General features: G+C 33.0%; 1 protein-coding gene across 5 annotated transcripts in view; it reads left to right on the forward strand.

Moving 5' to 3' along the window:
* LOC132747832 (short transient receptor potential channel 7-like) overlaps window positions 1-20,380 on the forward strand; it is a 218,009-nt gene extending 197,629 nt beyond the window's left edge. For all 5 annotated transcript variants that reach the window (XM_060737358.1, XM_060737357.1, XM_060737355.1 and 2 more), the window contains exons 9-18: window positions 1,129-1,268; window positions 4,401-4,500; window positions 5,168-5,319; window positions 9,453-9,607; window positions 10,136-10,334; window positions 13,325-13,567; window positions 14,773-14,934; window positions 15,674-15,740; window positions 16,010-16,219; window positions 17,126-20,380. In XM_060737358.1, the coding sequence (XP_060593341.1) occupies window positions 1,129-1,268; window positions 4,401-4,500; window positions 5,168-5,319; window positions 9,453-9,607; window positions 10,136-10,334; window positions 13,325-13,567; window positions 14,773-14,934; window positions 15,674-15,740; window positions 16,010-16,219; window positions 17,126-17,511 (1,814 nt within the window). In that variant the 3' untranslated portion in view covers window positions 17,512-20,380. The remainder of the gene's footprint in view (window positions 1-1,128; window positions 1,269-4,400; window positions 4,501-5,167; window positions 5,320-9,452; window positions 9,608-10,135; window positions 10,335-13,324; window positions 13,568-14,772; window positions 14,935-15,673; window positions 15,741-16,009; window positions 16,220-17,125) is intronic.
* The last annotated feature ends 4,649 nt before the right edge of the window (window positions 20,381-25,029 follow it).

Genomic DNA, 25,029 nt, shown 5'->3' on the forward strand with positions numbered 1-25,029 from the left:
CAATAGTTGAGGTGTATGGACTCTTAGTATTGCTGTAAGTTTGTAACACCCGAGGTTAGCCAAAATAGTATTTTCCTGTTTCTTCTGTTCGATAGATCTATATTTTAAGAATTAACCAATCCAATGCTTTTTCCAAAGTATCTACATAATTTTGAATAGACTTTATATTAGACTGTTTTGTTCTACTAGAGCTTTGTCAGTAGTAACACAGCATTAATTTTGTCTTTTATGTGTATATTCTCTAGGACGGAAACTTTGTATAGGTCCTCTAATGCTGTACTTAAATTTACCTTAATGCATTTCTTTTCTTTTTTCTCCCTGCTCCGCCACTGTTTACTTTTATCTTTTTTTTCTTTTTTTCTCAACTCTTTCATGAGTATGATATAATCTCTTAATCTATCACGTTACTTTAGTAATTTCCATTTTTTGGACATTTCAAGTTTTAAAGCACCTTTCTGAAAGTTATGTTTCGTATCATGGCCTTGATTATAGACAAAAGACAAAGCAGTGCATTGGGATCAGACAATTGATTCGAAACATCTAAATGATATAAAGGTTTTTTTTGATTTCCCAGCTTATACAAGGAAATTATAGAACACAAATACAAAACATTTTGTGTTTTTAAATTTTTCTTTACTGTTTTTTATTAATGATTATTCTGTTTCTTATTTTATCGCTCGCTTAACATATAGTAAAAGTTGCTGTAACCATTAAAAATCTGGAATATAAATTTCAATTTCGTGTGCGTTTTTAAAGAATAATGCGCAGAACTTCGGAAGGCTGGTAGGTGAATGTGTTTTTACATAAGATAAACCAAATATCCTTAGTCTATGATAAGACGTATGAAAAAATACTGTCTATTTTAAGTCTAACATAGGAGTTAAAAAATATGTCGAACAGCGTTGAATTAAGAAGTATTTTCCTTAAAATTAACGTTATTTTATTTGGTTAATTGACTTCAATTATGAGATCAAAGGCTGTAGTGTGTAAGCTTTCCATTTTATGCCGTGCACATATTGTGTAATTACAAACTGGCATTTCAATAGGGGAATATTTTTATGTTTGTTAGAATACAACATAGAAACATTTTAACATTTTTGGATGACAATTTCTTTTTTATCATTGCAGGAATGTTATGGCAGGAACTGAAGCAGGTATATTCTGAAGGAATATACAATTACTTTGAAGCCCTCTACAATTATCTCGACTTTGCCGTCCTTACTCTTTACATTACATCTTTTACTCTTAGATTTCTGACATTAATCAAGGTAACGTTTACTAGTAACTTGTAACAAATACGTTTGCTTGTAATTATAAAAGATTGCATGCTTGAAGCAATATATGCTAACTAATAACTTAAAATTGTTCCTTAAGTGAAATATGCTTTATGTAGCTTAACTCAAAAATATCACTTCTGTGTCCATTTCAATCCTTACTTCCAGCTTAATTCAATAAATTATAATTAATTCAAATATACTTGTTGCTAAAATCAAAATCTCTATTTGTATTCTTACGGATAGCCTATTTTTTATTTAAAACAAATATCCTTACGTATCGTCGATTAAAGCACATGAAAGAAAAGTGCAGAAAAAACAGAATCCCTAAAGAACGCCAAAAGAGGCAATATTGAAAATGCTGCAGGATCGGTTTGTTTGAGCCTGTTCAATTAGTGATATTTGCAAGCTGTCATCCACGCCCCCTAGCACCGGTTAGCAGAATTCAAGACATGAATAAACTAAAACTACAATTTGTGTTAGAATGAACAATTTGACATGTTTTCCAGACTGTTTTCTTCATTAAACTTTATTGTTATTAGTTATTATATTGAAATTTGAATGAATTCAATTTTGAATAGAAGAGTTGCATTTGCAAAAGTCTTACAAGAATCACACAGTTTTTGATACAAGGATAACATAACAGCCATGATTTATAAAACGAAAAGGCAAACCACCAATTGATAAATGCTGAGTTATAAAAAATTTAATAAGCAATCTTATATAGTTGTGTACAGTATACGAAAAGGATTCACAACATTTTCATTTAAGGTTAGGCAAATTTGTACTTATTAATGAAAAACTAATTCTGTTAAAAATGAATGCATACATTTATTTCGCCAATGTTTATAATTGAACAAGTCAAAATGTATAATTAAATCTTACCAACTAGACACACTTGTAGGTACTATCATTGTTCACGGAATTGATGATTTTATAGGACGTCATATCTGTACCGAAGAAATAGCTTGCAGTATATTTTTTTTAATTAATCGCTTATTTTACTACATTAATACTACGTTTTATGTTCTATAAATTTTATAAAGAACTAATAATTCTGTAAAAATCAGTATAATCTATCGATGGTGTTGCTTGAAAATTGTCCGTGCATATAAGTGACAGTTAAAATTAGACGTAACAGTGTTAGACAGGGTAAATTAAAACGCTGAATTGTTATGGCCAGACATCCCATGCAAGATGATTTTTCCAACATGTTTAAACCTTACGGAAACATCATCACCTGATATTTTTCCGGTATATACCCTTACAGTAGCAAATTGATGTCACATAATTAATAAACATTATACAAACTTGGACATCTTCACTTCTGACTATAAAACATATAATTATATTTGTTTAATGTTTAACATGCACATTAGTAAAAACCATAGTTTAAGATATCAATGCTTATGTTTTAGTCAAACATGTCAACAAGATGTTGGAATAATATATAATGCTTGCTCGTATTTGGTCCTTGCTAGTGGGTTTATTTTAGTATTTCCATTTTTTACACAACGTTTATTACACACCTATATATTGATATTACAGTTTTGTCAATTCTGTATAGCTGTTTCAATTTGCATATTCCGAAAAAAGTTTCATACATAAAAATATCTTCAATTTGTTTGCTAACTTGTACTTAAAGCATTTTAGTTGTTAAATTATAATTCGAACATTTTCGGATGCTAACTTGTACTTCAAGCATTTTCGGTTGGTAACTTATTCTTAAAATGTTTATTTAAAGTACAAATGGATTCAAAGGTTATAGTTAGCAACCAAGTTGCGCTTGAACAATTGAAACTTTATTTTACAACATGCAATTTAAAACATGTATACATTATTAAAAACCTTATTTTGTCTTGTTTTATGAACTTCTAAACTTACAGATTTGAATAAAGGAATGGAAACACCGACTAGAATAGCCACTTGCAAAATCTTAAATGTGAACATGACCTGTTTATATCTTTAATATCTTTGTCAAATCAGAAGCTAGAAAGATAATTAAACCGAATATGTCAAAAACATTGTCTTGATGATTGAATAATTACAATAATGTCTTAATAACAAACAAACCCACTTTCCTGTACAAATACGGATGGGCGTTATAGATGTTCATGAATTGGTCGCCATTCTGTCAAGTTCTTTCTCCGAATAATATCCAATCGTAGACATGCAAAGTATAAACTGCAGCGTTTTGGACTATTTCTCTATTTAAATATATTAATTTAAATATATCTATTTATTATATAATCTATAAATAGCTTTGAAATGCCTTTCCCTGATTGGTTAACAAGCAACTTTTTGTAAAAAATAACAGGTCAATATCAGAGTATATTCACTGTTTTTTCCCCTAAAATAGATTTTCAGAGTATATTCACCAGTTTTTCTTCTAAAAATAGATTTTCTGGAAATCCCTAAAAGACGCGAGACTTTGACGTGACGTCACGCCAAGTTTGTTGTTATACTTGTGAAAAAAAAAACGTTGAGTGGGGTGTAGATCTACATAAGAGTCAAACAAGTCTATTTTAGTTAACATTTTTCATTTTTAAGAACATTAGGGATTAGCATGCAAATAGAAGGGGCCAAATTATGGAAACAGTAGACAAGCTGAAAAATAATGATTTCCGTCGTATGCAATGGCAGATGTGATAAGCCATATAAAAACTATTTATAAATTATATAATAAAACAGATATGTACTTTTTAGCTGTTGAATATGATGTGATATGTACTGAAAAATTAATATTGACCGAGGCGATATTAATTTTTTCAGTACATATCACATCATATTCAACAGCTAAAAAGTCCATATTTGTATAATATTACTTCACTCGGAGTCAAATAGTTACATCACTTTGATGATACTTATGTTTGCGCAGCATTCTTGTATAGCCGTTTAACGTATGGTGTCATCTTCTTTAGTCTATTAGTCTGTTTACTATGCCTCAATGAAAACTATAAAATATCAGGTTTTGTTTACTAATGAGGAATAAAATAACGAAAATGCGTTACATTTCACATGGAAGTGAGAAAATATTCACATTTTTAATAACTGCAAATTCCTCACTTCTCAGTTGATCTGTAGCCTATTGTTTCAAAATAAAGAAATATATTTTATGAATTAAAGGTACAACACGCTTTGGAGTTTTTCAAACTTGACAGTAATTGGGAGAAACTTCAAAACATGACCGCACAAGCCGAAGAAGAGTTTTATTGGCTCATAGCAGGTAAATATTATATATTGCCAGTCGATAATATGTTTGTAAGTAAACAATTTGTCTCAAATAAATACAGGTACATTATATGAAATTTAGATCACATCAAAATAATTGTTTCGGTTTTAAATCCTACCGCGCGGCCTAGAATTCCTGCTTTTACGTAGAAACTAGTATTTTGCTAGTTCAAGGAAGTCCTATAGTTATACTCGGTTGCACGTTTGTGTTTGTAGTTGTGTTCAAAGAATCATAAATGGTCTTCCTTTACCAAATAAGCTACGAGTCTGTCTTTGATCTTGACAGTGTGGTGTAAAACAATACATTTTGTAAAGAATATATTGTGAAAAAATTTTTACAGTTATGTTTTCAAATAAATGTTCTTTCTAAAGATTACCCAATAATTTTTTGAATATTTCCAGTGGGAATTCCCCAAAAATTTTAAATCCTAATTTTTTTTTAAAGCAAACTGAGGCAAAAAAAAATTTTTTTTTTTTTGTAAAAAGATCCCAAATAATCTTCTTTTAAATTTTTTAAAACCAAAATTTTCCTTTTTGATTTTAAACCAATATTTTTAAAAAATTAAAGTGTTAAAAATACAATGAGTAGTAAAATTACATTTTTTAACATACCCTAAAAACACATGACATATAATTCGAAAGGAGTTTTATTGTAATTTTAGATCGGCTATACTGGGACTCATGGGACCCTCACAATATTGCCGAGGCAATATTTGCCGTTGCTAATGTGATAAGTTTCAGCCGGCTGTCGTATATTTTACCTGCACATGAGCTATTTGGACCAATGCAGATATCTGTAGCTCAGATGATAACAGTGAGTATGCAGCACTAGGATTTATTTTCTTATATGTTAAATAAAGGCTAAACATGTGAATGACATTATTATTATGCCCCATTTGAAGAAGTGGTGGTATATTGGTTTGCACATGTCAGTCAGTCGGTCAGTCAGTAGGTCAGTCTGTCCGTCGGCCGGTCGATCCGATCTATAAATCATGCCGCTAGGGTCAAAATAGGTTCTTGCTACTGTTGTCAGTTGATATAAATTTGCAGAATAAAATACATTTGATTAAGTCACATTATGCCAAGAATTAAGATACTTGCCATAAAGCGTCTACAAACGTTTGCAGCTTACGTGAAAATTACCAACCTGATGTGATCTCATAGCTAACTTAACATTGAAAAATAAAAATTGTGACCTTATCCAGATCTTGACCCAGAGCCAGCATGCCCCTTTTGTTATTTACCTTTTAGCCTACAAACAGATCTTCTGAAACAGATCTCCGATATGACCGTAAGCAAGACTCAAACAAATTATATAACAAGCGGTACATGTTTCTTTCCTTTACATACCATCGGTACATATTTTACATGCAAGGCACGCATTAATAATTATTTATAGCAGTGGTCATTATTTTTTTCCGTTTAAAATATTTCTTACTGTTAAAAACATATTAAAAAAGGGATCACTAACATCAATATCAATGTAGCCATTATCGGGCAATTCATTAAATTTCGAACTTAAAAATATTATGCTCTTTATTGTCAATTCATCTGTCTATTATGCATCCTAAATTTGGTGTATAGGTGGGTATGGAGAAAAAAATGATGTTTATTTTTACAATTATATTTTCATTTTCCTAAAGTTTTTACTTATCTTAAAGAGCAAATCGTAAAGTACCGTTTTGTATCGACCTTTTGCTAGTTGACAATTTTGTGTTTACTTCACAGTTTTTGGTATATAGCAAGCTTATATGAAGACCCCGATTGGTATTGCATTTGGATCCCTTTGGGTCAAGATCAAGGTCACCATTACTAAGAATAGAAAAATGGTTTCCGGACAATATCTAGAGTTAGGAATGAGATTTTATAATCAAACTTGGTGTATAGCTTGCTTATATGAAGACCCCGGTTGGTATTTCATTTGAACCCCCTGGGGCTCAAGGTCATCGTTACTAAGAATAGAAAAATGGTTTCCGGACAATAACTAGAGTTGGGGGAAGTGGGATTTTGTAAATCAAAACTTTCAAATTTGGTGTATAGCAAAGCTTACATATGAAAGACCGTGATTGGGTATTGCAATTTAATTTAAATAATTCATTGTAACACAGTTGAATACTTCATTTAATATAGGTTGAGTCAGGGCCAGTTTATTTTTCAAAAAGTACAAAGTGGCTTGTGTGGTATTAATACACAATGATAGGTCGCTTTTTATTATTACCTGAAGAACTGTTTGGTTTTATGCCCAAGGTCGTCTAATTCGTCTGCCCTGGGTAACTTAGTTTAGTGTGTTTTGTTGTTCCGGCCAGTTACTGAGTAGTGACACTTCTCCGTCGTTAGTCTGCCTGTCTTGTCTGTTCCCGTTCCGTCGAAAAAACTTGTCCGGAAACTACTGATTTTATCGAAACGTTACAGGAATGATCAGTTCTTAGTCTAGTTGACCTAGTCTCGTCGGCAGTTTTCTGTTCAATGAATTTGACAGATTTTAGGCTCTTTAATAGTTTTTATTTTTAAACTTTGTCCGGACTACTTCTCTTATACCACTTATGCAATTACAATGAAACATTACTGGATTTATATATATAGCTTAAGTTCTTGCGCATATAAAACGGGTTTTTCGGTTGAATGATTTTGTCTGAGTTATGGCCCTTGAACAAAATAACGCGTTTTTGCCTAGTAACGATTCTGTTTTTTGCAACCATCAGGCGACACATATTTGATCACAATAATCCGAGAGCACGATAAACAGAAATTTAGGTAAAGAAATGTTGCGCGTCCTGATTGTACTTAAAATAATAATTGTAAAAGTGGGGATTGAATGTAGCAATAGCTCATCGGTAGAGCACTAAGCTCTGAAGGAACCTATGTTTACCTGTGGTTAGAACTTTATCGTGCTCGGATTATAAACGCTCTTGTTATATAAATGTCGCTGTCATTTCATGTTGTGTTTAAACTAAACTGTTGTTTAATTACTGCCCATTGACTTAAGAAACTATACGGTAATTCAGGACTGCTTTGGGCGGGTTAAAATGACAGTTTTGAAAAAAACCGTGAACTTTTTATTTTTATTCATTTAATATTTAATTTTTGTTCAAAATATCTCAAATTTGAAGTTAATAAATGGATTTTGTGTTATACAGATAATCAATCATACCTTAGGGTCATGCATGCCAATTCTTTTCTTGAGAATGTTGGATGCGTCCAAAATTGCCCGATTTTAGTGAAAATACTGCCTTTGTAGGCTGAAAAGTATATCGAAGGCTAGCGATGATGCCAGAAACCGTTTTAAAGTGGCTAACAATCTGACAGAAAATCAAGATCAATTGTTTTATAAATATATCAATACATATCGTACTTTTGTCCATTTCAGACTTTGAATTTTAAACTATCATTTGTAATATTTTTAACAAGACAGAAAATATATTAATGGGCTGGTGCATCGGAAAGGCTTCTGATTGACACGCAGGTACAGGACAACTATAAATAGAGCAATTAACATGAACACATTTAATTTCCTATGTATGTATGTATGTATGCCAACTACTGTTGAATTTATAGACATAGAGTTATTCTTAATATTTTCATGTAATTTTTTATGTTACATTAGCATAAGCTTTAAAACTTTTATTTGTAAATATTTTCATAAGCATAATTTAATTTCAGAGTCCATCAATTCAGTGCGATTTTACATAAATGGAAATAAAATATCAACTTTATGTCTATGAACTAAAGAGTGAGTGGCACAACCGATCAGATGACTTGCATCGGTTGCCTTTTTTTTATTCATTAATAGTTTATGAATTACAAATAACACTTTAACCTGTTACCTGAGAGTTTTCTTGGTTTTCTGTCAGAATGTTAACCGCTTTCAGAGCATTTTTGCAATAATCGGCAGCCTCTAGGGCCATATTACAAAAATTAGAAAAATAAATTGAGTTTGGAGTTAGAGAATTCAATGAAACTTGGCGTAAAGCAAGCTTATGTAATGACCTCACTTGGAATTGCTTTTAAGTCCACTAGGATCAGGATCACTGTTACTAAAAAATAAAGAAATACCCTCTGGCAATAACAAGAATTAAGAGTGGGATATGTAATAGAAAAAGCATCGAAACACGAGGCTATCTGATTTGTACGAGGGGGAGTAGCCCCCGAGTATTAATCAGATTGCCGAGTGTTTTGAAGTTCTTTCTCTTTTGTATCATAGTCAAACATAAAAACACGTTCCCTGTTGTCACAGAATGAAACCCCGGAGAAAAGTAACCAATGAACAAGCATCTAAATATGATATTTCTGTCGCTTTCCCTTCCTATGCCGTCACGATAAGTAAACCCCAGCAAAAATGAGGCAATCAATGGGCATGCTATGGAGTGCGGGTAACTAATACCTGCACTCCAGTTAACGCACTGTGCATGTATATGTATACGATTTAACTCTGACACATTTTCAACAGAAAGGTCCCCAAACTATGATACAATTAATAAAACCTGTTGTATAACATTCCTCTTTGAAATCCTCATTTTTTATTGATTTTGAGTCCCATCAAGGATCAAGGTCAAGATCAGTGTTACAATAAAAATTGGTTTCATGTTGATAAGTAGACTAAGGATATAGCAACATTTTATGAAGACTTCGCTTGGGATTGTTTCAGACCCGGCCCCCAACCCACCACCATTGTTTCAAGGTCTATACATTTTTTGTTTGTTTTTCCTTCTGCTGTAACTACAAAGCTTGCTTTTTTGTGCTATTTTGTTTCTTCATTGTTTATAATATATATGGCAAATAATTATAAGTACATTGCACATTGCCGGTACATTTGTATTTGTACTTTATTTGTATTATCAAGTCATGTCAAATATGGCTGGAATATGGTGTTTGATGAAAGACGTGAAACTTTAAAAAGGTTTAAACGCTATATTTGAAAGAAAACAACTTCAGTCATACTGTTTTCAGGACTTTTTGAAGTTTTTGGCCGTGTTCTCTGTATTTTTTGTTGCGTTTATGGTCGGATTGCACAATTTATATTGGTACTACCCGAAAGAGGTGAGAAATCAGGTTGAACTTGTACAAAATGATATAACCACTACAGCCGAGGAACATTTTGGCATGTAAGTACAGCATAATATCATTATATTTGATAAAAATTATATCATTACACCCATATAATACAATTATTTGCCGACACTTTTGCCTATAGTCGAAATGGCCCCATCGCGGCGCTTTGTTGAAATTAACAACGCGGTGCAAACTCTGTGAAAACGCAGTGTAGTGTGACTGGGTCCTAATGAATGTTCATCAAATGACTCTACAAAGCCTTTCTTACAAATTAAATTAGCGCTATCTTATCTGCCCTATAAGTATAAGCCAGGACTGGTGCTCCCCGCAATTTTATCTTTTTGATCGTTGTGAAAGGGTATAAGGAAACAAATGTAATAAAGATTTAACAGGTTATATGACCCAGTATAAAAGGTTGCAAGCCTTTTTTACATTAGCAATTTAGCAAGAATTATATTCCAACAATCGTTTGTTTATTGCACTATTATCCAAAATCTTTATAACAAATTTATAAAGCAGCAGAATATCATATAGAAAAAAATGAAAAAGGCAAATAGCGAGTTAGATCTATTCATTTTCAGACCACACATAACATTTCGGACAGTCTTCTGGTCATTATTTGGTCGTGGGGAGCCGACGGCGGTTGAAGTTGAACCTTTTGGTCATAAGACCACGGAGACCGTGGGTTATTGGATTTTTGGAGCCTATAATTTCTGTACAGTAATAGTATTGCTTAACATGCTGATTGCCATGATGTCAAGGTCGTTCGAACTTATTCAGGTAATATAAGCTCTATTTTTCAAAGGCAAATTTTAACAGTTTTGATTAGGATTTGGTTCATTTAGTCCAAAACTTACAATGCAATTGAAACTTGGTGATTAGTACCTACCACCACCGTTTTTAAGTCAAATGGTCAAAGTAATAGATGTTAGGTTAAGGTACATGTTTTCAGAAAATATTTATACATAATATTCACTTTGAACATGGAATCAAAAGGAATTATAAGGAAAAAAATCTTCTTCTAAAGACCAACAAGGCCTAGAGTATAGATATTTTACATATTTTTTATGCTCCCCGAAAAAATTTCGGGGGAGCATATAGTCGCCGCCTTGTCCGTCCGTCCGTCCATCCGTCTTTCCGTCCGTCCGTCCGTCCGTCCGTCCCATTTTCTTGTCCGGGACATAACTTTGAAACAACAAGAGGTATCAACATGAAACTTTGTAGGTAGATAGATCTCATTGAGTAGGTGTACAGTGCACAAGAACCGTAACTCTGCCTTGCTTAATTTTTGAATTATCCCCCTTTGTTTATTTTACACTTTGAACTTTGTCCGGGACATAACTCTAAAAGTATAAGAGGTATCAACATGAAACTTTGTAGGTAGATAGATCACATTGAGTAGGTGTGCAGTGCACAAGAACCATAACTCTGCCTTGCCTAATTTTTGAATTACCCCCTTTTGTTTATTTTACACTTTGAACATTGTCCGGGACATAACTCTAAAAGTATAAGAGGTATCAACATAAAACTTTGTAGGTAGATAGATCTCATTGAGTAGGTGTGCAGTGCACAAGAACCGTAACTCTGCCTTGCCTAATTTTTGAATTATCCCCCTTTGTTTATTTTACACTTTGAACTTTGTCCGGGACATAACTCTAAAAGTATAAGAGGTATTAATATGAAACTTTGTAGGTAGATAGATCTCATTGAGTAGGTGTTCAGTGCACAAGTACCGTAACTCTGCCTTGCCTAATTTGTGAATTATTCCCCTTTGTTTATTTTACACTTTGAACTTTGTCCGGGACATTACTCTAAAAGTATAAGAGGTATCAACATGAAACTTTGTAGGTAGATAGATCTCATTGAGTAGGTGTGCAGTGCACAAGAACCGTAACTCTGTCTTGCCTAATTTTTGAATTATCTTCCTTTGTTTATTTTACACTTTGAACTTTGTCCGGGACATAACTCTAAAAGTATAAGAGGTATCAACATGAAACTTTGTAGGTAGATAGATCTCATTGAGTAAGTGTGCATTGCACAAGAACCATAACTCTGCCTTGCATGATTTTTGAATTATTCCCCTTTGTTTATTTTACACTTTGAACTTTGTCCGGGACATAACTCTAAAAGTATAAGAGGTATCAACATGAAACTTTGTAGGTAGATAGATCTCATTGAGTAGGTGTGCAGTGCACAAAAACCGTAACTCTGCCTTGCTTAATTTTTGAATTATCCCCCTTTGTTTATTTTACACTTTGAACTTTGTCCGGGACATAACTCTAAAAGTATAAGAGGTATCAACATGAAACTTTGTAGGTAGATAGATCTCATTGAGTAGGTGTGCAGTGAACAAGAACCTTAACTCTGTCTTGCTTAATTTTTGAATTATCCCCCTTTGTTTATTTTTACATTTGAACTCTTAATGTATAAGAGATATCAGCATAAAACTTTGTAGGTAGATAGATCTCATTGAGTAAGTTTGCAGTGCACAAGAACTGTAACACTTTCTTGCCTACTTTTGGAGTTATTGCCCTTTGTTCATTTTGACACTTTGAACTTAGTCTGGGACATTACTCTAAATTTATAAGAGATATCAACATGAATCTTTGTAGACAGATAGGTCTCATTGGGTGGAAGTGCAGTGCTTAAGAATCATTACTCTGCCTTGCCTTATTTTGAAGTAATTGCCCTTTGTTTATTTTTACTTTTTGACTTTTGACCTGGACATTTCTTTAAAACTATTAGAGATATCAACATGAAACTTTGTAGGTAGCTAGATATAATTGGATAGAACTGCTATGCTTAAAGAACCTAAACAAAGCCTGGTCTAATTTTGGAGTTATTGCCCTTTGTTCATTTTTACACTTTGACTTTTACCTGGGACATAACTCTGATATCATCAGGAAACTTTATAGATAGATAGATCTCATTGAATAGAAGTGCAGTGCAAAAAAACATAACTCCGCTTTGCCTAATTTTGGAGTTTTTGCCCTTTGTTCATTTTTTTTTATACTTTCCTGTGTCCAGAACCTTCTCGGGGAGCATCACCCGGTTCAACCGGTTCTTGTTTGTTAAGTAAGAATACTATTATTTGAATCAATGATTGCACTATGGCCTTATTAAATATTAGACACATTTGCACGTTGACTTTTATTAAGCATGCTGAAATATGAACTAGACCCTAAAAATTCTCTAGACACTACTGCAGTATGGCAAAGCTCAATTGTGTAGAAACAACAACGATACTTCTGCTTCTTCTATTTAGTGTTGTATTAATGCGGTGGCATAGCATTTTTACAAAAAAATTGAATGCAACATTGCTAAGACTAAATTATATTTTGTTTGCTTAACTCTGCCTTTTCCATTCTTATATTTACTTTATTCTCTGAGATGATACTTGTGTTATATTATAGACAAGCAGTTATTCCGAGCAAATAAGCAGACATATGCATTCTTTTCTCCTTTTTTGATACTATAGCTTATAGAAAAGTCAATCGCTCTGCTTCCCGGCTACATCTTGTTTGAAAAATTTTAATGCTACAGTTTGAAAAAGACAAATTCAATGACCCAGGCATCCCCTATAACCCTAATCTTGCAAACCATTTTTAGTTCGAAACAAAAAAGTAACAACACTCTAGGCCAATGAACCAAAGACTCGCTAAATCACATGATATATAGAAAGGTGGGTTTAGTTGTTCTTGCCGTCAAAAATAAAAAATGAATATGCACACAGATGTAATAATATTCCAAGACTACATGTATGTTTACAGGGCCAAGCCGACACAGAATGGAAATTTGCCCGAAGTAAGCTTTATATGGAATATATTAAAGACGAATCTACTTTGCCAATTCCTTTCAACATTATTCCATCGCCAAAAACAGTTTTCTACATCTTGAAGACAGTATTCGGATGTTTTTGTTGTTGTACGGGAGATGAGGGTCAACAAACTATAGCTCATCCTGGCAGAGTTGTCGACTTAGAAATGTTCCCGCCGTCTACCGTTGGAGGACAGGTTGTTATTCTCCTTTTTTGTTTTTTTCTATATTCTTTACGTTCATCAGTCTGTTCCTCATATAGAATTATAATGTGCATAGATATTAATGTTCTGCATAGAATAAATTAAATCTTATATAAACTTGTTTTAATATGGAAGTATTAGAAATACTCGACAATGCCAACAACATTTATCAGACTCTTGAATCCCTACCTTTCTCTCTTCGTTGCTCATAATACTAGTAGTTGGCATAGATTAAAGTTATGGTCCTCTAGTCGAAAGTAAATGTAATCGTTTTAGGTTCAACCCAGTCACTTTAAAAAAAATTAAGAAATTAAAAATATAGTAGTAGTATTTTTAGGGTGTGGGAATAGGCCTTTAAAATAGGATTTAACCTCTTCATGGGCAGACAAGTCGTATCATTCACATATAATATAAAAAATACGTATATTTATAAAATTTCCTAGCATCATGTGAGAAAATAGGAATACAAAAGAGCTGTTAAAACTTGATGAAAAATGGCTTTTATTTCTTTTATTGAAACCATTTTGTACGAAGAAAAAAGGGGCGCAAAGATAATAAATAGCTAACCTCCAGTTGCTTATTCCCTTATAGTATGTCAAAGCTCTAAGTGATAAGCATCATACACAATTTGTAACTCATTTGAGTGATGAGCTATTATAATCGCACTCTGTTTGTCGTCTTGTGTTGTCCGTTGTCAAAACTTTCTTTTAACAACATCTCTTCTGAAACCGATGTCTGGATTTTTTGCAAAACGTCACAGGAATTTGTCTCCGTCTACAATTGTTTTGGTAGGTTACAAAAAAAATCGTACAAAAATGCAAAATCAATATATCATGCGAAAAAGGCTAATTTCATATATGATTAAACATCATCTGTTGGTCCTATACCAAAGTTGTTAAAATTATGAATTTGGTGTCAAAACTAGCCATAGCTTGAAAAATATCTTCTCTGCGACACCAAGGGCCACAGTTATAAGAAATTTAGGCACGGAACTTACACATTTAGTAAGCAGCATCATCTATAGGTCTTTTATCATAGTTGTTCAAATTTTGTCCATAATGTCAAAATTTACCCCGCCATGGGGTGCATAATTGTTTTATAGGGGCAAAACATAGAAAAAAACTTCTACCTATGTTGTACCTTAGTTTACAGAATTTTTAAAAAAGTAATATACAACATTTGTATTGTGGTATCTGTAGGTGACCCCGGCTGCTCGGACAAATGCCCAGATATCCTGGGGCACTAGGGAAAACCATGGTGGACCGGGAATCAAACATTTTCAAGAAAAAATGCAGACGTCAAACGGATTTGTTAGGAATGATTCCGACCCAAACATATTTTCAGACAAACTGACATACAAGGTATCTATAAAGATATTAGTTAGAATCAAGGCAACACTTTAAACATGATATTTTATTTTTAATGTCAGCGTTGGTCCTATTTATTATTTTCATACTTTGATTCTTATTAAACACAAACTAACAGGAGAAATTTAACAATTGCATTCTAGAGAAATATTCTTCTTTTTTGAGAAATATTCTTCTTATTTCTTGCCTATATGTCTATATGAAAACTCCCGAAAACGTCCTTGCTTAAGTTGTCATAATTTTGCTATTATTTTACGTATTAGATTCACACAAAAACTGGCATGTTAAATTTGTTTGACCTTGATTAAAATAACATTGAAAATCAAGGTTAATTATTGAAATTTGCTAAACTTACCATAACTCTATCATAAATGGACATATTAAATTCATACATGTACAAAACTACATTTATGGTATGATCGACATGTTGAACAATTTAAATATGACCTTGATCTTTAAATGACCTTACTTCAAATGTGAAATATAAGCTCTTATAAATTCGAAATATGAAGTTGCTTTTGAAAGCATTTCATCACATTGTTCTTCTTTTGTGTTTGCTTTTTGAGGAAAAGGTCAGATGTTGCCCCGCCTTCGATGGCTGTTGTTTTGGAAAATACATATATGTACATGCAAACATTATTTATGATTTTATTGCATACAAGTGTGCCTTATGTAACGTTTATGATATCAAAGACTACGCATTTCGGTTTAATTTATCTCTTTTCTATCATAGCGAGTCATGAAGAGAATAGTGAAGCGATATATATTTGATGTCCAGAGAGAAAATGACGCAAATGACGGTAAATGATTAGAATACTTTGTATGGTAATGTATTGATAAAAGGTACTTTAACTTATAGTAAAGCAAAGAAAGACATATCTTGGTTATATCATTCTTATAAGCATACGTTAGACATATCAGATCATTACCATACATTCATATCAGTTGATATTTTAAGATGCACATCTGTACATTATTTGTTAGAATAAAAATTGCTAAGTTAACATATTGTAAAACATCGGGGATATTAACATAGCCCCTTGTAAAAAACTTGTGTTTATTATTGCAGACTTTGACGAGATTAAACAGGACATCAGTAGCTTCAGATACGAGATGCTGAATCATATAGCAGTCCGCCAGCTAGAGACAACCGACAACAAAGAACGCCTTGAGAAACTTTATGCTAAGATGGACACTATAGTTAACCAACAAAAACTGGTTCTGAAACTATCAGGATTTAGACCTTTAGCATTCGATGAAAACTCCGACAATGATTCAGGTATTTGAAGGCGATTTTGCAAATTCCGATTTATATCAATTTTGGCTTTTAAGTATTATTTTTCTCCTGGTTTTTAACTTCACTGTTCAACGATGGTTTACGTTTTTGGTAAAGGTTTCTTACATGCTCATAAACTTCAATACTATTGAAACTAGATTTATTGACACCTTAATAAGTTTTTTCAGACACACCCAAGTTAAAGGTGAAAGAGGAAATGACAAGGAAATTGTCTTGTCTGAAGGCTTAGAGTTTTGATATTTATATATATTATCATCAATATGTCATCTGTTAAAATTGTTCAAATTTTTTCCTGGTGTCAAAATTAACCTTGTCTCAGTTGGGGGGGGGGGGGGTCAAAGATTGTTTTAATTAAACCATTGGGTCAAAATATGGCTGCCCAAGGGGACAGTGACCTATTGTCTTGTCCTTGGTGTACAGCCATGAAATTTGGACATTGTACAAAGTTTGAGATGTAAAATTAAATTTTAACATCAGCTGACCTAAATTTTGACATATGACCTACTTTCTTGTCCTTTGATGTACAGCTATGACATTTGAATCATGTGCACAGATTAAGATGTAAATCGAACTTTGATATCAGCTGACCTAGATTTTGACAAATTGAGTTACTGTCTTGTTTATTTGATGTACAGTCATGCAATTAGGCCATGTGAAATATGACCTTGACTACCAAAGTCACTAGACTCGACTGCATTATGGCATACTTCAATTGTATGGAAACAAAAAAAATCTTCTGTTCTAAAAATACTATTTAGTGTTGTATTCATGCGGTGGCATAGCTTTATTCACAAATGCACATTTGTTTTTCTATTGTTGACCAGTAATATTACTTTACATTACATTTGTAAAACAATATCTGATATACTACTATCATTTTAAATCCAGGATCAACATTTTCCCAGTCGATATCTGTTCATTCTGAGGATGATAACATGCAGGGAATGAAAAAGCGATTAGGTTCACCGACATCTAGTCTACAAAACATACCAGAAGAAAACAAGATGGCTGGTGTTTCATCTCGAAGTAAAAACAAAATTAACGTAAACCAGTCAGTTAAATCTAGAGATGATATTGTTTTCAAACGACAATCTAGTTTTGACCGTGAAACGTTTGACAGTGAAGATTCTACTGTTACATTAACGTCTCTAGAACGTGCAGACACCAACGTGCAAGAAAATGATAATGTGATAAGTGATAGAGACATTGATGTTGAAGTTGAAGTTAAAAGTCCGACACCGTTTGGTGTGTTTAGACGAGAAAATAAATTATGATAGGCTATGATTGTAACTGTAAAATGTGATATTTTGTTAACAATTTTAATTCTTACGTGCTCATGGTGAGCTGTTGTGATCACCCTCTGTCGATTCTCATCTATTTCTTTACTGAAACCGATTACTAAATATCGCAGGACCAAAACGAATTATTAAATTGTAAAAAGTTTGCATTAAGTAGGTCATAAAAATATTTGTGAAAGATGCATATTTCAAAACTCTCATTTAGAATTTATAATGTCAGTAGCTTTAAAATGTGGTGTGTTACATGATGTAGAAGTCCTCCGTCAAAGCTATTTGTATAACGCCTATTTGGTAAAACTTGATTCCGCCCACAGGCAAAATTTTCATTTCTTCGTTTCGAATTACTAGTATTCATTCCTTATTCTGTAAATTCTGTAAAAGTTTGCATAAATGACTGACTTAGACTTGTTTCAATCATACAATATCCACAATATCTGTTAGTGTAACTTCCATGTTTTGTTCAAGTCGCATGACTACTCGGTGATTCTGGGGCCGTCTAAATTTCGTTCAACATACAAAATGTATATAGATATATTTACGCTTCAAATCCAAAATATATAGAATTTATACAGAAATTCATGCAGGGACTTTGAAAAAATGTCATTTTAGTGTGATTTGAGTATTTAAGATTATTTTAATATTTTGTCATTAATTTGCCTGAGTATTCCTTTTATGTATATAAACTTTTAAAATATATATTCTCTATAGCTATAAGTTAAATATATCTTATAAAATAGACTCATAACAACATCGTCGTTGGTTCAAAGTTTGCCCTGGCCCGGGTGTAAAATCTGTTCTTGTTTTTCCTCTCTTGAACCCGAGTCTGAAATTAGAAATTTGGCAAAAGAGTTTCGGACATATTTTTTTTGTTATACCCCCCGTCATCCATCCGTCTGTCCGCAATTTGGTTTCCGGAGCATAACTTAAGTTCCATTTGGCCCACAATATTCAAACTTCATAGGATGATTGTCCATATTAAGTAGAAGACCCCTATTGATTTTTGGGTCACAAGGTCAAATATCAAGGTCAATATTACCTTAAAACTGAAAACAGTTTCCGCTCAATAACTTAAGTATTAATCAATCTACAGCTGTAAAATTTTATAGGATGAACAGCCATGTCCAAAACGTTTTTTTCTCTCAATAACTTAAGTATTAATCAACCTACAGCTGTTAATTTTTAGGATGGACAGCCATGTCCAATACATGACCCCTATTGATTTTAAAGTCAAAGGTCAGGGTCACAATTACCTTAACACTGAAAATTATGCTTCATCCTTACTAAAAAACAACACTTTTTGGGCATATAATGCTCCGCCTAGCGGTGCTCTTGTCCTTATATCTTTAAGGAAGCTTTAGAATAAATGAAATTGTGTCTTCTTAGTTTAGATTCATAATCAATCGGCAGTTGTTATCGATAATACGTTTGTGAAATTATAAATTTCACTTGAATAGTGCGCCATTTATTTTACAACACGAACCAATAACGTCAATTTCTTTAGGAATCACTTTGTAAGCTAAAATCATTAGTTAGTAATATCATAACATAACCAATTATGGTAACAACTTTATAACACGTATGATTACTTTTACCAGGTATATATTGGATAAATTTTAACTGTTTGGTCTATTGTTATTGTAAATATAATATCTGTATATGTTTTCATCTGTTACTTTTGTATAACATTTTATTATAGTTTTATAACTTGAAGATACATTTTCATAACCGATCAACGTATGGCTAGTCCTACACATAGTAAAGCATATGTAAAAAAAACAGCATGCGTTTTATAGTCATTAACTATTACTATTCATTTGATAAAGTATCCCACATTTAATATTTTGAAAAACGTTACATATGGTTAGTGCAGGTTAGTGCACTTAAAACTATTCAATTTATTTTGGCTAACAAAACAAATTTATTTGATAAAACCTAAAATTATCTATCACTTAAGTAATTGTTGGTAATTATCACTTAGACTTAGAGTCAAGAAGATTAAAAAGCATTTAGCATTAGCACTAAAGAAAGTTAGTATAGGGCATTTACAATCCATATAAATAACAAACATATGTAAAAAAAAAAGTTTGAAAGAAACTGTGAATCAATTGTTATGAAATTGTAAATTCGTCCATTTTTGTATATATAATAAAGTGTAACTTTTATGAATTGTAAATTTTTTTTCTTAACTTCTTAAAGCTACATTAAATAAATATGTAAAGATATTTTGCCTTCGGCCTAAAAACCAAGCATTCTGCAGATTCATTAACCTTTTTAACAGTATTGTTGTAAATCTCAGCAAATAATTTTCATAAATAAGGATTTTAAACGGAAAACCCCACGGTAACACTAAAGTTCGTATACGAATTTTAACATGCAAATGAAGAATATATAATCAGCTCGTGTATGCGCTACGTCACAGTGTTATAGCTGCTATCCGGAACACAACAAATATGAGATTTTCTTGTGCAAATACATTATAACTGTTTAACTTCATGGTGCACTAGGCTTGAGGTTCAGTAAAATGTAATCATCTCATAAAAAAGATTAAATTTGTATGAAATCATCCGTTACAATGCGGAAATATACCGTTAAATTAGGACTGCTACTTATAGTCATGTTTGTTGGTTTAATATTGATGTACGGATGTTCTGAAGGCGGAGTTTATCATGCAAACAGATATTGTACTTCCGATTTCGCCACAATGAGGTTGTCCATTTTTTATGCTTATAAAACTTATTTTGGTTGTCTGGACACCAAAATAAGATCTGGAGTCGATATGAAACCCAATTTATTAATGAAATGTCGCTATTTCTGTTTTTATGAAATTTAAAATGTAACTTTAAGATAAGATTTTTAAAACTTTTTTGGTACATGCTTGAAGATTTAAAAACACATCAAGATTTGTAACTGAATGTGATTGTTTCCTCTGAAGAAAGGGAAAATCTGTATTTTATGATGTTTTAATAATTGATCTAGAGGAATTAAGCAGTGTTGAATGGAAAATATTTTGTCACTAAATCAGCAAAATGTAAACAAAGTGGTATTTTGCCTTCCATACAAAATACTAAATCATTACAGCTTTGTTGCCAAAAGCAAAAGGTGGTTCACCTATGTCGTCAATTTGTACCTTTTCAAAACATGTAACAGAAATCCACAAACATAGTTTTAAACGTGAAATTTTTTTAAGTTTTTTAATAATGGTCACCGCAGTTAAGTACACACTATGTTAATAAAATTTTTAATGAAAAATGAAATTGTTGTTAAAATAAATTGCCTGTACTTGCATTACGTTAAATAAAAAGATGATGAAAATACAATACAAGTTTTTTTGGTTTTGTCACACACACACACACACGCACACACACACACACACATACATACATACACACACACAAACGCACGCACGCACGCACGCACGCACAACGATTTCCAGCGCTAGTGATGACAGATTGTTGCCGTGATTACATAAGTCTAAAATTGTGTTATTACTAGAGACAGATTATAAACTTGGAATGTATATTTACATAACGCAAATAAGGACAATTTCATTACAGTAACTATAGACTTATTGTACATTGACTGGATATACTATAAGTAATTTTGAACTCGTTTCCCCATTTCACAGTTAAAGATGACAACTTCGGTTAAGTCCATATAGAGGACAGTATCGAGAAGTGAGAATTGAAGAAGCACATTTGTCTCGGAACACATTTGTCTCACGAGGTGTGACCGATGTGTACGTAAACATTCATATTTGCGACAAATTGGAAATGAGGCGGATGCACATTTGTCTCACATTCTTCCATAAAAATCTACTTAAAAAGAAAACTGTTTCTGCTTAGTACATTGTAATTGTCCGAAAAGGCGGATATAAAAATTGTTCTGGGTTTTCTGTATTTTCTGTTATACCGTTTTTATGTAACTTCCGGTCAATCAGAAACTTTCTGCCTCTGCATTGATGTCATATATTAACTTAAAGAATATCCCTGTTCTGCATGTTACAGTAAAAGTTTCTGCCAGTGCAGTATCCATATGCAGCAAGTCCATTCTATATCGTTATTAATTGTAGTTAATTAAGGCGTATTGATTGTAGTTGATTAAAGTTTTATAAATGATTTAAGATATATTCTAAGCAACAACAAGGTAGTAAAAGGGGATATATGATTTTTTTACTATTTATTGCGTGCGCACGCGATAGCTATTACGTGGCCACGCGATACTAAAACTAACGCACGCGATAGCTGTTACGTTCTAAAAGGATAGTTATTGCGTGCGCACGCGATAACCTTTACGTGCGCACGCGGATAGGTATTCCGCATTTGGACCCCTGGACGGGCTTTCTCGCATGTATATTTCGACGCCCCGAGTAATTGTCGAACGTACAGCGGTAAGGGACGAGTGTTTTTTTTTTAATCACTCGGCAACAGAGGCCTCTAAATGATCTAGAAAGAAAAAAAGCCATTACTTATTTTTTGTACATAAAATGTAATATATATATAAAAATATCTCTTTTTCCCGGAATTGCTGTTTTTCAGATCCGCCTTTGAAAAAGCACTTAAAAGTGCATGATTTTCCTAAATGAATCCGGGGTAATGCCTAATTATGATATGGGGCCCCCCCAAATCAAGGACGCAAAACATTCGAAGAGACACGAAGGAAGGCACGAAATTGTAACGCGAGATCCGGCAATGTCGAAGTATCCAGTACAACGAGGTTTCACCTCCATTTTACTGGAATTTCGCTATCGTGTCTCTAAGTAATAGACGGCTAAATTTAAGCTGTTTTCATCATGGATATGTTTTTGGTATATAACCTCAAAGGATTTTCTTGTCTCGCGTCAACGAAGCAAGACGCGAGATTCTGGCGAGATGCGAAACGAGTCACGATATTGTATCGTTCAAATATTGCCCGAGCACGGTGTTCCGTTTGGACACAAGGAACATGTTTTTGCCTCCCTGAACCGCGATGCACGATGGTACAATTGTCAAAGCGCGATGATCAGGTGATGAAAACACGATAACAACGATGGCAAGGTTGTGAAATCAAGATGATGCGATGACACAATGGTGAAAATAATATCACATTTTCATCATCATGCCCTCGCAGTTTCATTATCGTACCATTGTATTTCCACCATCGTAAAATCATGTTTTCACCATCGTAACATAACGTTTTCATCATTGTGTCTTCGTTGTTTCGCCAGCGTACCATCGTTGTTTCACGTTTGTACTATCTCGTTTTTACCATCGTACCATCACCATTGTACCATCGGGTACGTGAATGGAATTCCGTTTGTTTCACGATTTTTTGGCTTAGACATTTGAGGTCCCATTTGTCTCAAGTGGGACAGATGCGACCGTATTGGTCTTACGTAAGACAAAGGTGCTCCGAGATAAATGTGCTCCTACAGAGCACTGACATCAAAGATCGAAATTTAGTTTATAGTAGTTGGCGGTCAGGTAATTAGACACTATTTTTGGGGAGGCTTTGCCTCCCAAATGTTAAGACCGTTCATCAAATCTTACTGCCGAGGTAATCAGGTCAAAAAATAGTACCGTGATATTTTAAAGCTGACTCATCATTTATCACCGTTCTTTACTAGTTAAAACATATTTTTATTCTTAACCACTATACTTACTATTTGTAAAATTTATAATTCTCAGAGAAACGCTTGGTTTAAACGTTTTCTAAATTTCAAAATCACTATTTACGTTTCCTTACAGGAAACGTATTTGTCATGCATCGGTCATAATTTAACCCTTATACTTTTTACAATATATCGGCAAATTAACGGCCAAAATATTAATGTTGTAAAAGTTTGGAAAAGAATTGAAAAACGACTCTTAATTAACTTTGAAATACATATCTTATCTTTTAACAGTTATATATAAGAAGAAAAAAAATCACAATTAGAAAGTTGTTCTTTTTTCTAGCGACCTGGCAGCCGGAAATTTTACAGCTGTAGAAATGTTAGCAATATGATAAAAACGGGAATATATGGAGTTCTTAAGACTATTCTTGACATATAAAAGGTACAAGACAGGGGAGTAAAAGCTCACAGCTGCTTTTTATTTTATTCATAAATGACTTGATAATGAAAGAAGAACGAAGTGGTCTCGGGATCTGTGTTTACAACTTTACGATAGGTTCGCCAACGGTGACAGATGACATGGTGCTAGTTTCCTTATCTCAGAAAAATTTACAACAAATGCTAGATATATGTGACAGATACGCATTAAAATGGCGATTCGAATACAATGCTTCTAAATGCTTTGTTTTGAAATGCTTTGCCTCAGATAATTATGTGAACGAACAAACGTTCTTACTAGGGAATTCACATATTCAATATGGTAACCAATACAAACATCTCGAAATTCTTTGTGATAATAATATATGCATGAGTCCTTCCAAAGACGAAGCAGTAAGTAAATTAAAGACAACATTTTATGGCCTTCTCAATTTTGGTCTTCACCCAGATGGTTTAATTCCTCCGACGCTCACGACCATTTATCAAACGGTTGTTTTACCAAAATATTTATATGACTTCGAGCTGTGGAATTGTGTTCAATCATCGGCAATGCTACGCTTAGAGAGAGCGCACAGAGAATGTAGTAAGTGTATACAAAAAATACCCCGCAATACATCGACAGTTCCCTTGGTGCATTAGGTATGTTTCTTATTGAAGCTGAAATTGCAAAGCGCAAACTGATATTCTTTGGTCAGATTTGCAGACTCCCAGAGAAATATATTGCAAAACAATTCTTTGTACACAGACTTAGTTAATTTGTAATTGGCTATGCACATGTCACAATAATAACTTCCTTCCTTCATTATTATATATTGTACTGCGTAACACCTTTTCGCCATTATTAGTGACTCTGAGACATTTCGAAAGTTAATAGGCCAAAAAATTTGCCTTTTTAATGTTCAAGTAATTAGATAAAGACCTTTGTAGCACTTAGGCAGGTGCTTAACAACTGGATGACAGCATTATATGTTTTGAAAAGGGAGTACACTATGACCAATATATTGAATGAAACTGGCACGTATATATCGTGTCTTCACTATCGTACCATCGCGTTTTCATCATCGTACCATATTGTGCCATTGTACCATAGTAAACGGGATTCCGTATGTTTCAGTGTACGCCTTCAGGTTCAGCCAGTCAAATTTCTTGAATAAGAGATATTAACAGTTCCACTGCAGGTTTTAGGTTTAAGATTAAAAAAGCATTAGCAAACATATTGATGATTACACTTGACATGAGGTAAAACGGCGAACCTCGATACTAAGAATTATTGCCGTGGGAAAATATGTGCCAAATAATGCATAAAAATACAATGGGACAAATGTGCTTTTTTGTTTCTTAAAAAAAATTAGACAAATGTGCTTTTTCTGTCCCTTAAAATACTTGATCGGAGCACATTTGTCTTATGATTAGACATTTGGGTCCCATTTGTCTCATATGAGACAAACGTACGTAAAACAACTGAG

This window comes from Ruditapes philippinarum, unplaced genomic scaffold, assembly GCF_026571515.1.
Source record: "Ruditapes philippinarum isolate M1 unplaced genomic scaffold, ASM2657151v2 ctg1669_1_1_1_1, whole genome shotgun sequence".
In the NCBI taxonomy this organism is placed as follows: Eukaryota; Metazoa; Mollusca; class Bivalvia; order Venerida; family Veneridae; genus Ruditapes; species Ruditapes philippinarum.